Below are 16,074 nucleotides of genomic sequence, written 5' to 3' on the forward strand. Positions count from 1 at the left end.
TCACCAGCCCCCGTAGGCAGCCTCTGCCACTAAAAGCTTCAAAATCGCCTTCCTCTCGCCACCAGGCCACGTCCCGTACGGCCACGCCCCCGCGGCCGGGGCCGTCGCGGGGCATTGTGGGCACGGTAGTTTCCGGCGCAGTTATGGTTGCGTTAATAAAGCGTGGGTTCTCCGGTGAGTTGTTGATAGCAGTGAACTTGGTTTGTGATTGATCTGGCCGCTGTAAGCAGAGCCCTTCGTGGACCGACCTCCTTTACCTGAGTTGTTGGCCCGGCTCTCTCCGTACCTCCCCCAACCCATTTCCTCCCCGGGCGAGTTCGGCGGTCCGGGGACAGTTGTCATGCAGGGCCAGGGCTCCTAGACTTTGGCTTTCGCCGCTGCCCTCGCTGCTGCTGGGGCTGGGGGCTCTGGGTCACGGTTTTCGACTTTACGCCCCTCCTTCAGCAACGCACCTTTGGGATCCTACCCCTTTTCAAGGCCAGTTGTGATCCATGCGAGTCGAATCGGGCGGTTCTCCTTGTGCTTTTTCCTCAGGTTCGCGGGCTGGAATATAACAGGCACCGGAGATTCCTGCTCTGTCCCTTGGTTCTTCGGATTGCGACCGAGGTTGGATGTCCCCGGATGTAATGTCCACTGTGTAATGGAGAAAACGCACCAGACTTAGTTGCTATTAAGTAGCCCCAAAAGCAGAGCTTTGGTTTTTGTTAGAAACTGAAAATCATCTTTTAAAAAGTTGCGCTGCGACTCCTCGCCTCCTCTCCCCCATTCCTAAATTACGCTGTAGAAGTAGGGGCTTTTGGAACATCTCTTCACTATCTTGTGCTGATCTCACTGCATAATGACTTCCTGTTTCACTGGTATTAGAAACTTTCCTAAGCTTTGGAAAAACAACCCATACCTTGTAGTAGGCCCAGGACACTTTTATAATTCTCTTTTTCTGAAAGACTATAATGGCATCAGGAACCAACAGAAGTTGTTTTCTCTTAAAACAGCATCTCCACAAAATACCAAAGCAATGAATCTTCTGACTGCCAAGACCAGATATCGCAGGAAAGAAGATGAGGGCAGTAATAAAGTTTCTTCTGACTTTCCTCATCTTTTTGCAGCTGGGGCAGCTAAGAAGAGATCACAAATGAATCCTCAGAGTAAAGATCACGCCTTGCCGCCTGAGAGGAATGTTATTCAACTCCCAACAAAACCTCTGAATTCAGAGCAGTGGGATAAACTTAAAGAAGATTTCAAAGGAAAAGCTAATTTTGAAAATTGGGTCATTACACAGATGGCTCACCACAATAGCTCTATAGATGTGGCCAAATCTTTGCTGGCCTGGGTAGCTGCAAAAAACAATGGTATTGTAAGCTATAATTTGCTGGTCAAGTATTTGTATCTTTGTGTCTTTCATAAGCAGACATCAGAAGTTTTTGACGTCTATGAAATCATGAAAGCCAGATATAAGAGTTTAGAATCTGGAGGAAGCACTCTTCTCATCCGGGGGTTAATCCATTCAGACAGATGGAGAGAGGCCTTGCTGCTGTTAGAAGACATAAAAAAAGTCATGACCCCTTCCAAAAAGAACTATAATGATTGTATCCAGGGAGCCCTCCTTCATCAAGATGTAAACATAGCTTGGAATTTGTATCAGGAATTGTTAGGTCATGATCTTATTCCTATGATGGAAACTTTAAAAGCCTTCTTTGATTTCGGAAAAGACATAAAAGATGATCAGTATTCAAACAAACTAATAGATATTCTTTTGTATCTAAGAAATAATCAACTATATCCTGGGGAATCATTTGCACACAGTATAAAAACATGGTTTGAGAGGTAATTTTGATTTTTCTTTTTATGTATGTTTTTATTTTAATACCTGTACTAAAAGTAGCCTCCTTTTTTTATTGGTTGCTGAGATTGTTTAGATTATAATACCTTTCCCATCTCTTAGTAAAATTTGTTTCCCGTTAAGACAAAATTTTCTATTTATAAAAAAAGCAGCATATACAAGTGTTAATCTCTACTCATCACATAAAAGGGAAATTAGAATTTGTAGTTTTTATGTATTTTTCTATTTAGAAGGATCATTTATTTTGCTTTCTCAGGTATCGGGCAAGATGTAAGTACTTACGAATAGCACTTGTGGCTGGAGTTCATAGCAAGAACACTAGAGCTGTCTTTCGGTCATATTACTATTTTCAGAAGTTCTGAAACCTAGTAGCTGGTATAATGTGCATATATATACATATATATATATATGTATATATATGCTGTTTAACCTATGCATTTTGTCAACTTGGATAGTTAGAGTGGGGGGGGGGATCCTGATCAAACCTGATAGGTAAGCATTAACGTGGAAAATCTTCATCCTTCCAGTTCATTTTAGATCTTTCCATCATTCAACTGCTCTCCCCAAGGCTCTCCTTCGTTTTTCCTTTGCTTTTATTCATGTTACTGGCTTTGTGCCTATTGATTGCTTCAGGCTTTTACTTTCTTATTTCTTCATCATTAATTTGCTTCAGGCTATTTCCTAAAAATTTAATCCTTTTCTCTCGTTTTTTTCTTGCTTTTGTACTATATATCAGAGCTTTGAAGTAGCAATCAAACTAAATTATCTTATTTAAGAAACTTATTGAATATCAACAGAAGAGCTAGATTGTGAAAAATCTTTGACTGTCAAGGATTTTGGATTTTATTCTGTCATCAAGAATGTTAGTCTTGGAGTGGAGTTTTAGAAAGGTAACTGCCAAAACAAGTGAGAAAAGAAGATTGGAGAGGGATTAAAATTGGAAACAGATAGGTTTGGAGGCAATTATAGGTTTGAATGAGAGATGACGAGATTCTGAATTAACTGAAGGAGAGAAGGCAATAGAATCAATGGAATCAAGGTAATATATGTAAGAGTAAAGAAGAAATAAGTTGATTGAGCAAATAAGTATTTTGAATGCCTCTAATTAGGCTAGGCACTGAGGATGTTTTGTGATAGAAGATCTATTATTATGGCATTCACAATTGGGAATGCAGTACTTGTCAGTTAAATAATAGTGGTATAAGATAGTATAAGAGAGGAAGTTACTCTGGGCAGAAACAATCTCTGACAGCTTTATGGAGAAAGTTAGAGTTGAGTTTAATTTAGAAGTTACACTTGATATCAGCTGCTCTCTGTACCGGTCTTGTGAAGGTAGATTTAGACTTGAAGCTGAGGGTCAGATGACCAGAGAAGTGAAGGGAAACAGATCCAGAGTAGGGTAGGGGTACCATCAGCTCCTTTGCCCCATTACAGGATATCTACCAGTCTTCTAATTAAACCTTTGTAGGGAAGTAGTCTGAACTTTTCAGAGCTTTTGCCTACCGAGTTTCTAAACTCCAGATTCAGTAGGAATTGGAACTGATGATTTGGTTTTGCGACCTTTTTTTGTAGTGTTCCTGGAGAGCAATGGAAAGGACAATTTACCACAGTCCAGAAAAGGTAAGGCCAATATTTTATTTTTAACTTGTTTGATTCAGGTTTAATAGGCTGTTTTGCTACTGATTGAAACACTTTTTTTTCTGAGTACCTTAGAGGTATGATAATTAAGAGTTAAAAGAGTACCCAAGAAAAAAAGGCCATGTTTTGCATATGGAGAATTTGCAGTGTTCAAATTGCAGTGTTTTTCCTGTAGGTACTGTGAGCCTGTGTGAAGCCTCAAATGTTTTCCCCTAGTTGTGTTTTAGAAATAACTTTAACAACTTTATCTGGATGCCCAAAGGTCTGCTCTTTTGTACTTTCTGGCACACTAATATGTGATATTATCAGGTTTACAAAAATGTAATGCATATGTTGATCATAATGGTTATAAATCTTTTTTAAAATTATCTTTTAATTTCCTCATGTCTTAGGATTATTCATTTTAGAAAAAGCTCTTTTCCAGGACACTATTTGATACAAACAATTCTAATTACAGTGGTCAGTGTTTGGGCTGTGGAAAAACTATAGAGTCTATTCACCTGAGTCTAGAAGAATATGAATTTCTCAAGAGAAAAATCCTGAGGGATGTGATAGATGGAGGTGACCAATACAAAAAGACGACACCTCAGGTGAGTCTGGACCAGGTTTTATTGCATTCTTGGTGTCTAGAGCAGAGGTTGGCAATTTTTCTCTAAAAAGACAGATAATAAATATTTTAAGCTTTGTGGGCCATACTGTCTCTTTTGCAACTTTACTCTGCTGTTGTGGTGAAAACAGCCACAGACAATACATAAATGAATGAGCATGGCTGCATTTCAGTAATAATTGTATTTATGAAAATAAGCAGTGGGCTTGATTTTTTTTTCTTCTTTTTTTTTTCGATCCTCATCCAAGGATATTTTTTCCATTGATTTTTAGAGTGAGTAGAAGGAAAGGGGGGAGGGGAGAGAAACATCTACATCAATTGCCTCCTACATGTGCCCTTACGGATGGGGATGGAACCTGCAACTGAGGTACATGCCCTTGATTAGGAATCGAACCCAAGACCCTTTGGTCCACAGGTGGACACTCTCTGACTACTGAGCCAAACCATCCAGGATTTGATTTTTTTTTAATAATGCAGAGAGAAGCAGTGGACTGGATTTGGCCCTCTGGCCATAGTTGCCAACCTTTAAGAGACTGCTTTAGAATTTCATGAAACAGTTGGGTTAGACTATTATCCATCTGTTGAAGTCAGTCCTATTTCATCCTGGCACAAGTGCACTTAAGCCAAAAAGACAGATGCTTATTCTTTGTCTAAGTGCTTCCAGAAAACTATTCAGTGAAGTCCCATGAAAACATGGTTTCTCATAACTTTTCTAGTCAAGGGAGTTAAGATAACAAAATTATTTCCAAGTTTTCTTAGTATTGAATTTGATTCTCTAAATTATTTTATAGCTTTATTTTGCTAGTGTTCAGTACTTGATGCTGGTTTACTAAGATTAAGTTGAAGTAAAATGCTATTATCTTGGGGAAAGGCTGCCCATCATCTCACTGAATGCTTTTTCTCTAAGGTACTAAATAAAAACAAGCGAAAATTGTTCTGCCTTCTCACCTTGACTTAAAATTGTCAGATAATGCCCCCAGATTATTTGAAAAGCTTTAATCCTGAGAATAAAGTCAAAATCTGGTCCATATAAACATTACCTCCATTTTATGGAATACCTTTTATCAATACCTTTATTGATAAAATTATAGTTAACATTAAGTGATGCTAAGTACTTTACATTCATTATCTTATATCTTATTTAACCCTTACAACCACCCTATATGGTACTATTTCTATTTTACAGATAAAGTGATTGAGACTTTGGGAGACTAAATCTGCTAGAGTATACTTTGATAATAAAATCTAGGTTTGACCCCCAAAACCTCTATTGTTACACTCTACTGCCTCTCATGGAATGAAAAGTTACAATGACAACTATAACTGACAGCCAACTGGTTGTAGCAGCTCTTTAATACCTTAGGAATTTCTGCCAGCTAAAATATGAATTAAATAGATTTCCTTTCTCTTATCAAACATCTTTTGAGCACTTACTTGTATCTTTTGAAGTAGGTGTTAAGGTAGATGCAAGGTTGTATGAATTATACAGTTTGTTACCGAAAACTTACCATTTCTTTTGCGGACTAATTGAATATTCTTCCCACCCTCCAATTTTTTATTTAGTATAATTTTCAACCTAAAGGAAAACGAAAAAAAAAAAAAAAATAGCACAGTGGACACCTACATACTCTTCATCTAGAGTAACATGTTGTTATTATGGCTTATGTGCTTCCTCTCTATATACGTAATTTTATGAACCATTTAAAAATAAGTTGTAGATGTGTTACTTTAAATGTTTCAGCAGATATCTTCTAAGAATAAGAAAATTCTTTGTAATTAAAAACCATTATCACATTTAAGAACCTTACTATTAATTCAGTGTCATTTAATAAAAAGTACATATTCAGATTTTCCCAGTTGTCCCCCCAAATTGTATTTTATAACTTTCCCTATCTGATCCAGGATTCAATCAAGGTTTACTCATTGCTTTTGGTTGTTATGTCTCTAAATCCATAACAGTTCCCTCTGCCTTTTTTTGTTTTTATAACATTGACCTTTCTGAAAAATCTGGGTGGTTTATCTTGTACAGGGCTTTTCAAACTTTGCACCTATGAATCACTTGAGGATCTAGTTAAAATGCAAATTATGATTCAGTTGTCCAGAGTGGGGCCTGAGATTCTGCATTTTTATAAGATCCCAGGTGATGTGTTTATGGTCTTTGGACCACATATTAAGTAGCAAGACTGTGGGCTAATTGCTTGATTATTTTCTTTTCATTAATTCAGTATGAAAACGTTTAGGTAGACTACAGGGATGATGCTGTGCGCTTCTATTGACTCACAGCAGCCATATACTATCAGGTTGTGCTCATTCTTGCTGATGTTACATTTGATCACTACACTAAAATATCTCCATTGTAAAGGTACATTTCTTCCTTTATAATTTCCTTTTGTAATTTTTCCCTTTGTAATTAAAATTAAGTGATCCATGGAGTAATACTTCAAGACTCTGCAGCTGTCCTGTCACCCATTAACTCTTCACTCAGTGTTTTTAGAATCATGGAGATGCTGCCTACCTTTGGAGGTTGCAAAGCGGTGATTATTTTATTTCCTCTGCATTTATTAGCTGTCATTATTGTATAAAAGTTTTCCCTTTTTCTCTCTTTCTCTCCCCACCCCCCTTTAAAAAAATTATCTGTATGAACATGAGGACTTTTTTAAAATTTAATTAACGGTGATAGAATTCCTTACCATCATTATTCTTTTTGATGTTCAAATTGTTCCAGATTTGGCCTTTGGGGAACTCCTTCAAGCCAATTCCTGTGTCTTTTACATCTCTCCTCCCACCCCCATCAGTTTTTCCTCCCATTCAGTTTTTGAGCACTTCTATGCTTTCTGACACAACATGTCCTAGGCTCTCACCTTGAAGTGCTCCTGCCCCAATTGTGGAATCACTAATTGAATACTTTTGTTTAACACTCTCTTTTGTGGTTTTTCTTTTTATTGAATTTATTGGGGTGATACTGGTTAATAAAATTATATAGGTTTCAGGTGTACAACTCTAATATATCATCTGTATATTGTATTGTGTGTTCACCACCCCAAGTCAAGTCTCCTTCCATCACCATTTATTCTCCCTTTACCCTCTTCTATCTCCCCCCACCCCCCCTTTTCCCTCTGGTAATCACTATAAGTTTAACACTCTCAATGGCTAAACATTGCCGTAATTTAAAAAAAATGAATATCACTTTAATTCTGGATTAATAGACGGAAAATGTGTTACTTTTCTCTACTGACAAAGACTTAGTACCCAGAGCAAATCCTCTCTTTGAAGAGTGTTATTCTGCAAGAAAAGTTCCAGGCTCCTGACTGGTGAAATAGCAGAGTAGTCATACATTTAGTTACTATAATTCACAAAGCAACTGAATATATTTACAGAAGGATTGAGACATTTTATGACAACGGAAATTATTTTTTTCCTTCTTCTCTCCAGGCATCCTTCCTCGGTCCCTGTAACTCCCCAATTTTGTATCCCATTTGTTGCCATTTTTCTTTCTTCTTTAAGGTATTAACATAATAATAACAATTGCTACTATTTATTGAATGATTACCATATGTCAAGCACTTCTACGCCTTTATACTCACAACAATCTAGCAGTGATAACACCATTTTGAAGATGGGGAAGGTCAGAATAAGAAAGGTATCCATCAATCCAGAGCACTTCCGGTGGGTTGAGGTAAAACCAACTCTTTTTCTGGGACTAGAGGGAAGGACTTAAGGTTAGTGGATACATTAAGTACATAGATGCAGCAAAAAGTTGGAACATTTATTCAGACCTCTAATTTTTCTGAGGGCAAATGGGTTATTTGAAGATGAGAGAAGGTATGATAGTCTAAGGGCTCTTGAGGAGAGTTTTAAGCCTTGGGTGTTTGGATTATTTGTGAGAGGACTGGGGAAAGTATTGCTGGGTGGTGCTGAAGCTCCAGCTGAGGCTGGAGAGCATTGTTCTCTAAGCCATTTTCACCAGTCCTGAAAACAGTCCAAGTATATAAACAGAAGGCAGTTGGATGGTATGGTGTGGGAGTTTACTAGTCTGGAACAGTTGAGGGAAAGAGGAGAGCAGGAGTTTAGGGTATAGGTGAGAGGGTGGCTCAATTAATGGACCATGAGATCAAAGTTGATAGGAAGTGAAGATGGGTGGGAGCTCACAGGTTAGGAGACTGTAGAGATAAAAGTGGACTGAAGGTTCATGGAAGTTGAAGATCGAGCATAAAGGGAATGAGAGTGGAAATCAGGAGATTTGGTTGAGGTTGGGGAGGGTGTTGTTGCTTAGATGTGGCAACATGATAGGGACCCGGTGGAGGTTCGTTAACATGATCACCATGGGGCCCAGACTAGGTAGGGAAGAAAGGAAGGACAGAGAGGACTGCCCAGGGGGGTTCCAGGGACTGGTAATCTCAATGTGGGGTAGAAGAAAAAGTATAGTGAAAATAAAAGAGTGAACACTGAAAAGCAGAGGTCAGAGAGCAGGTGAAATGTTCGAGGCTAAGATTTCAGAGGAAGAGCCATTTTAGGCCGTGGCCAGATCCAGGGTTAGGCTATCAGGGTTTGGTAAGCTCTTCAGGGTAAAGTTTAGCTCCAGACTGTCATTTCCCACAGATTTTTCATCTTGTTATGCTTTTTTTGTGTTTTGTGTCCTTGTTTTTGCCATTTGTATTGTAACAAAATACTACAGACTGGGTGATTTAAACAGAAATTTACTTTTGCACAGCTGTAGAGGCTAGAAGTCCAAGATCAGCTGGTTTGGTTTCTTCTGGGGCTTCTCTCCTTGGCTTGCAGATGGCCCTTACTCTTGCTTTGTCCTCATATAGCCTTCCTCTATGTTTGAGTATTCTTATTGTCTCTTTGTATGTCCAGATTTCCATTTCATATAAGGATACCAATCAGGTTTGATTAAGGCCCTGTCCTGTGACATCATTTTACCTCAGTCACCTCTTTAAAGGCCTTTTCTCCAAATACAGCCACAATCCAAGGTACTGGGGTTTAGGACTTCAGCATAAGAATTTGATTTGCAAATATTTTCTCCCATTTTGTAGGTTGCCTTTTTATTCTGCTGATAGTTTCTTTTGATATACAAAATTTAAAAATTTTCATGAAATCCAAGTTTTAAATTTTTTCTTTTGTTACCTATGCCTTTGGTGTCACATCCAAGAAAATCATTGCCAAATCCAGTGTTGTTAAGCTTTTATTCTGAGTTTTCTTTTAAGAGTTTTATTGTCTTAGATCTTCCATTTTGATCCTTGATCCATTTTGAGTTAATTTTACATATGATGTTAGGTAAGGGTACAACTTCATTCTGTTGCATGTGGATATCCAGTTTTCCTAGGACCATTATTGAAAAGACTGTTCTTTCCCCCAGTGAATGGCTTTGACTCCCTTGGCAACAATCATTTGACCATATATGAAACAGTCTGGGATTATTTTTATTCCATTGTTCTATATGTCTGTCTTTATGCCAGTACCACTGTTGTTTTTAATCATCACCCGAGGATATTTTTTCTATTGCTTTTCAGAGAGAGTGGAAGGGAGACGGGGGGGGGGGGGGGGGGGGGCGGGAGGGAAGAGAGAGAGAAACGTTGATGTGAGAGAGAGACATCGATCGGTTACCTCATACTCATTCCAACTGGGGCTGAGGATCGAGCCTGCAACCACAGTGCGTGCCTTGACTAGAAATCGAACCAAGACCCTTCAGTACACAGACCAACACTCTAACCACTGAGCAAAACCAGCCAGGGCAGTACCACTGTTTTGATTACTGTAGCTTTGTAGTAAGTTTTGAAATCAAGAAGTGTGAGTCCTTTACTTTTGTTCTTTTCCAAAATTGTTTTAGTTATTCAAGGGTCCCTTGGGATTCCATATAAATTTTAGGATGGGTTTTTAAAAAAATTTTTGTAAAAAATGTCATTGGGATTTTGATAGAGATCACATTGAATCTGTAGATCACTATAGGTGGTATTGACATTTTAACAATATTAAGTTTTCTAAACCAATGAATACAGAATATGTTTCCATTTATGAGTTTAATGTCATTCAGCAATGTTTTATAGTTTTCATTATATAGTTTTTCACTTCCTTGGTTTAGTTATTCCTAAGTATTTCATTTTTTGTCGCTACTATAAGTAGAATTAGTTTTATAATTTTCATATTATTCATTGTTAGTTTATAGAAATGCAACTGATTTTTGTGTGTTGACTTTATACCTGCTACTTTGCTGAATTGACTTATTCTAACAGTTTTTATGTGTGGAATCTTTAAGGTTTTTACATATAAGATCATATCCTCTGCAAACAAAGATAATTTACCTCTTCCTTTCCAATTTGGGTGCCACCTTTTTTTGTTTCCTTTTTTTTCTTTTCTTGTTTAATTGCTCTGGCAAGAACTTTCAGTACTATGTTAAATAGAAGTGCTGAAAGCAGGCATACTTTCCTTGGTCCTGATCTTAAAGGAAAACCTTTCATTCTTTCACCATTGAATATGATGATATTCACTGTGGGCTTTTTCACATATGGCTTCTATGGTGAGGTAGTTTCCTTCTGTTTTTAGTTTGTTGGGTGCTTTTATCATGAAAGAGTGTTGAAGTTTTCAAATGCTTTTTCTGCATCAATTGAGTGATCATGTGTTGTTTTCCCTTCATTCGGTTGATACTAAATTATATGTTACTGATTGATTTTCATATATTGCACCATCCTTGCATTCCAGGAATAAATCCCACATGGTCATAGTATATAATCCTCTTACTATGCTGCTCAATTCTGCTTGCTAATATTTTGTTGAGGATTTTTACATTTATGTTTATAAGGGATATTGGTCTGTAGTTTTCTTGTAGTGTCTTTCTCTGGTTTTGGTATCAGAGTAGTGCTGACCTCACTGAATGAGTTTGGAAGTGTTCCCTCCTCTTCAGGTTTTTGGAAAAGTTTAAGAGGAATTGGTATTAGTTCTTCTTTAAGTGTTTAGTAGAATTCACCAGTGAGCCATTAGGTCCAGGACTTTGTTTTTTATTGAGAGATTTTTGATTTAATCTCCTAATTATGTATAAGCATATTCAGATTTTCTTTTTCTTCATGATTATGCCTCTTTGTCTCTTTGATTAAAAGCAGCAATCAGCATACAGATCCCTGATATTTGGAAGACAGGGTCATTTTTGCCTACTTGCCTGGCTCTTGTAAGCTGTGTACAAGCTGCTCCAGGAACATGTGTACAGCTGTCAGCTATGCAGCTTGGAGTGAGGTATGAGTAGCTGCTGCTCTGCTAAGAAGGAAAACTGACTGAAATTAACTACAATTTATCAGCCAAGGTTTCCCCTGAAACTTGCAAGCCTTCAACAAATTCCAGAGTTCCAAAATAGTTACTAGTTACATCAGACAGATTCTGTCTATGTATTGGTTGTCTTGGTGGGGAGACATTCCTGGTATTTCCTTCTCCACCGTCTTCCCTTCAACTTGATGAGTTTTTTGGTTTTTAAAAAATATATTTTTATTGATTTCAGAGAGAGGAAGGGAGAGGGAGAGAGAGATAGAAACATCAATGAGAGAGTCATTGATTGGCTGCCTCCTGCGTGCCCCCTGCTGGGGACTGAGCCTGCAACCCGGGCATGTGCCCTGACCCAGAATCTAACTGCGATCTCCTGGGTCATAGGTCGATGTTCAGCTGCTGAGCCATGCAGGCCGGGCATCAACTTGATGAGTTTTGACGTATGTATACGTCTATGGAATTGTCACAACAGTTAAGATAATGAGTTTATCTGTCACCTCCAAAGTTTCTTCCTCCCACCTTACAATGACCCTCCTGTATCTCCTATATCCACCCCTGTTCTTGTCCTCTCACCCTCAGGTAAACACCATGGAATCATAAAATGTATAGTCTTTTTTGGTCTGGCATCTCTTAATCAGTACAGTTGAATCTTGAACAACACGATTTTGAACTATGTAGGTTCACTTATACATGAATTTATTTTTTTCAGTAAATATACAGTTGGCTCTCCATGTCCTGGGTTTCACATGCGCAGACTCAACCAACCACGGGTCAAAAACAGTATTTTCAATGCACAGTTGGAAATCTATGAATGTGGAGGGCCAGTTGTATGCAATGTTCTGCACCATTGTATATAAAAGACTTGAGCGTCCGTGGATTTGGGTATCTGTAGGAGGTCCTAGAACCATTCCACAGATACTGAGGGACAACTCTAGTTAAGTTTTTGAGGAGTCAAAAGTTATATGTGGATTTTCGACTGGGAGGGTCGACACCCCTACCCTCATTGTTCAAGGATTAATGTATATATATTTTTTGAGATTTTATTCATGTTTTATGTCTTAGTCATTTGTCCTTTTTTATTGCTGAGTTCCATTTTGTGGACATACCACAACTTGTAAATTTATTCACCTATTGGTGGACATTTGGGTTATTTCCAGTTTGGGGTTATTACAAGTAAAGGTAATAACATTCTCGTGCAAGTCTTTGACTTTGTTCTTTTTTATTTGTTTCCTAGGGATGCTGTAACAAATTACTGTAAACAATTGGCCCAAAATGACATCCTCTCATAGTTCTGGAGGCTAGAAATCCAGAATCAAGCTGTTGGCAGGGCCATACTCCTGAAGGTTCGAGGGAAAATTCCTTTCTTCCCTTTTCCTAGCTTGAGAAGCTCCCGACTCCTGGACATCTTTGGTGTTTCTTGGCTTTTAGCTGCATCACTCCACTCTGCCTCTTCTCTGTATGTCATTCCTTCTTCTTATAAGGACATCAGTCATTAGATTTAAGACCCAGCTTATTTCAGTATGACGTCACCTGACCTGATTATATCTGCATCCAGATTAGGTCACATTCCAGGTGGACATGAATTTTAAAGGAGACACTATTCAACCCACTTCAACTTTTCTTTCTCCTGGGTACATATCTAGGAATGGAATGGCTGTTCTTAGGGTAGGTGTGTGTGTAGCTTTTAAAGAAATTGCTAAACTGTTTGGCAACGAGGTGTCTCTTTTACATTTTTACTAGCAGTGTATAAAGGTTCCAGTTGTTCCACATCCTGGTCAACTTAATATGACCAGTCTCTTTACCTTTAGCCATTCTAATGGATAGTAAGTAGTATGTCATTATGGTCTTAATTACATTTTCCTAGAGACTGATGATGAACATTTTTATGTGCTTAATTGCCATCTATATATCTTTCGTGAAGTGCTCAGATCATTTCCCCAATTAAAAAATTAGGATGTTTTCCAATTGAGTTGTAATGGTTATTTATATATTCTAGATACCAGTCCTATATCAGATATATCTTTTGCAAATATTTTTTCTTAGTCTGTGGCTTGCCTTTTTTATCAAGTAGAGATTCTGATTTAATTGCTCTAGTTGAGAATCAGGTATCAGGGTTTTCAAAAACTTCCAGATGATTTTAAAGTGCAGCCAGGGTTGAGAACCACAGCTTCTAATGTGGGATTTTGAAGAACTCTAATGTATGTATAGCAGTTTCTTTTCTTCAGGATAATTTTGGGAGAAAACTTCAGTCATAAGTAAATTTTCAGTTTTTCTGAAAACTTTGTTCACTGTACTTAGATGTCACAGCCAGCAGATGGCAATAGTGTAACATGTAAAAATTACTGTAGATTATCTAGAGAAGTCAACCAGGTTAAAGGATTTGGTGAGTTTCTTTTATTATTAAACTGAAAGATCTCTATGTTATTTTTGTTGAAGTCAGATTAGTGATAGTAGATAATGATGGGAGCTGTATATGTGAATTTTAAGTGAACAAAGCAGAACTCCATATTATATTCATTTAACTACATGAAACTAATTGAGAGGACATCAATGAAGATCAAAAAGTGAATTTGGAACTATGTGGAGGGTGTTAGTTTAATATTAATTAGATTTTTTTCTTTTCTTCCTTCTTAACAATTACAGGTTTGTTTTTCCATATTTAACTGCTCAGTTATGAATTCAGTTCTTTAATCTTTTTATTAGGGAAAATTTCAAACATAGGCAAAAGTAGAGAGACTAATATAATGAACTCCTTGTTCAGTGATTATTACCTCATGGCCACTCTTATTTCATTTATACTTCCTGTTCCTCCTTTGCCCCTCAGGTTTTTATGAAGCAAATCTGAACTTAATCATTTTTCCTATAAATTACAAATTCACTTTTAAGCAGCTTTCTTTCTCTTATCTTAAAACATACTCATTTGTGTAGAATGATATTTTTCTTATACAATAAGAAATACTTTAGAACAGCAGTTCTCAAACTTTTGTATTCTTAAAAATTAAGGCCTCCTGAAAGCTTTTGTCTATGTGGGATTATATCTACTGATAATTACTTCATTAGAATTTAAAACTGAGAACCTTTAAAAATATATATAATTTATTTAAAATAACAATATAAAACTATTACATATTGACAAAAGACATTTTTCTCAATAATAACTTTGTTGTCCAAAGCAAAAGACATTATGTGAGGAGGTAGGCATTGTCTTACATATTTGTAAATCTCTTTACATGGCTTAAGAGAAGACAGCTGAATTTTCATATCTGCTTCTGTATTCAATCTGTTGTGGTAAGTTATTTTGGTTGAAGTATATGAAGAAAATGGAGGCTTATAGAGATATGTAGTTGGAAAAGGTAACAGTACTTTATTGGTATTTTCAGATCATTATAGTTGTTCTTCTTTGATATTATACCAAAACTCTACTCTATACTTGAACAATGAGAATGAAAAAGACAGATAATATCTTAGTTTAAGAACGACTGCTCTAGAAATAATTCTGCTTTAGATATAGTTTCCTTTTTTTTCTGTTTGAAAAGTTTAAGTAAAATGTATCTCCTCTAATTTATTAGAAAAACGTATTAACAAAAGAAGTTAAAACAAAGACAGTAGTCTCACTACTCAGCATACCTTCTGTTTAGTTTCTTCGATTCTCTTTTAGTTCTTATTGAGACTTCTTTCATCATCGTCTTTCATTTCCCAGAATGGAAGTGTTTTTTTCTAATTATAAAAATAATTATTAATTATTTAAAAACTTTGGTAAAAATGGACAACTCTAAGGAAGGAAATAATAGGTCAACATAGTCCTCTTGTTCTGAACTTTTAATGAAACTTTAATTACAGTAGCACTCTCCCATAATCCTGTGATTTAGAACTTCTTAAATAAAACTTTAATGACTTGAGATTCTGTTTTCTGAAAAATAAATTGGAGGAAGGCAAATTGCCTGTAGTACATTTAATTGAGTTTTTAGGGTTTAAGTTTAAATCAAATCATTTGTTCTGCTTGATAATATCTTTTCAGTTAATTGACAGAAGGGAGGCCTTCTGGTGTTTTTCTAATTACAGATTTTAGACAGTAAATGGGACCCAAATGAAATGTCAGTATAAGAACTGATCTAATGTACGCTTGTTTTTGTTTTGTTTTTAATTTGAAAGTGGCAGCTGCAGACTGTGAAAGATGTGAACTAACTGAGCTCTTCGTCACAGTCTTCAGAACCTTCTACCCTTATCTCTTCTGGGTTTGAAGATCTGGTTATCTCTAAGATGAACTATGAGGTTTTTCCCCAGATTTAAAAAGATGTTGAGTGGTAAATGGCAAACTTTGAGGGTTTGGTAGTTAAAACAAAAAAACAGAAATTTCATTATCTGCAAAGTATAGTTTTAAAAACGTGTTTTGAATTCTCTTTATAAAAACCCATTAATGATAAGTAGCCCTCAACTTATGAACTTTTTACTCAATGCATACTGATTAATGCTGCTCCCCATTTCCTCTTCTTCAACTCCACAACTGAAAACTGAAAAATGGCCTTGTTATCTCTGGATCATCCAGGTGTGTTGGTGTAAGAATTGTGGCAAAAAATGTGAAACATTTAGAAAAATCAATGAATTCAGAAGTATAGGAAGGGTAAAAATGTAAAGAGAGAAACACGCTGACTCCTTGCAATGGCGTTCTCAACCTATTTCCCTTATTTCTTCATTTTTCTTTATTTTTTCTAATAAAGTACTTGCTGAAATTCTACCA

General features: G+C 36.8%; 1 protein-coding gene across 2 annotated transcripts in view; it reads left to right on the forward strand.

The window, feature by feature from the left end:
- Positions 1-142: 142 nt before the first annotated feature.
- Positions 143-16,074, forward strand: part of PRORP (protein only RNase P catalytic subunit) — a 147,010-nt gene continuing 131,078 nt past the window's right edge. The window contains exons 1-4 of one of the 2 annotated variants that reach the window (XM_016198441.2): positions 143-174; positions 535-1,824; positions 3,413-3,460; positions 3,936-4,068. In XM_016198441.2, the coding sequence (XP_016053927.2) occupies positions 839-1,824; positions 3,413-3,460; positions 3,936-4,068 (1,167 nt within the window). In that variant the 5' untranslated portion in view covers positions 143-174; positions 535-838. Of the gene's footprint in view, positions 175-359; positions 1,825-3,412; positions 3,461-3,935; positions 4,069-16,074 lie in introns of those variants that run through there. The other variant, XM_087815259.1, reaches the window with a different exon arrangement.

The sequence above is a fragment of the Miniopterus natalensis genome, chromosome 1 (genome assembly GCF_054644295.1).
Source record: "Miniopterus natalensis isolate mMinNat1 chromosome 1, mMinNat1.hap1, whole genome shotgun sequence".
In the NCBI taxonomy this organism is placed as follows: Eukaryota; Metazoa; Chordata; class Mammalia; order Chiroptera; family Miniopteridae; genus Miniopterus; species Miniopterus natalensis.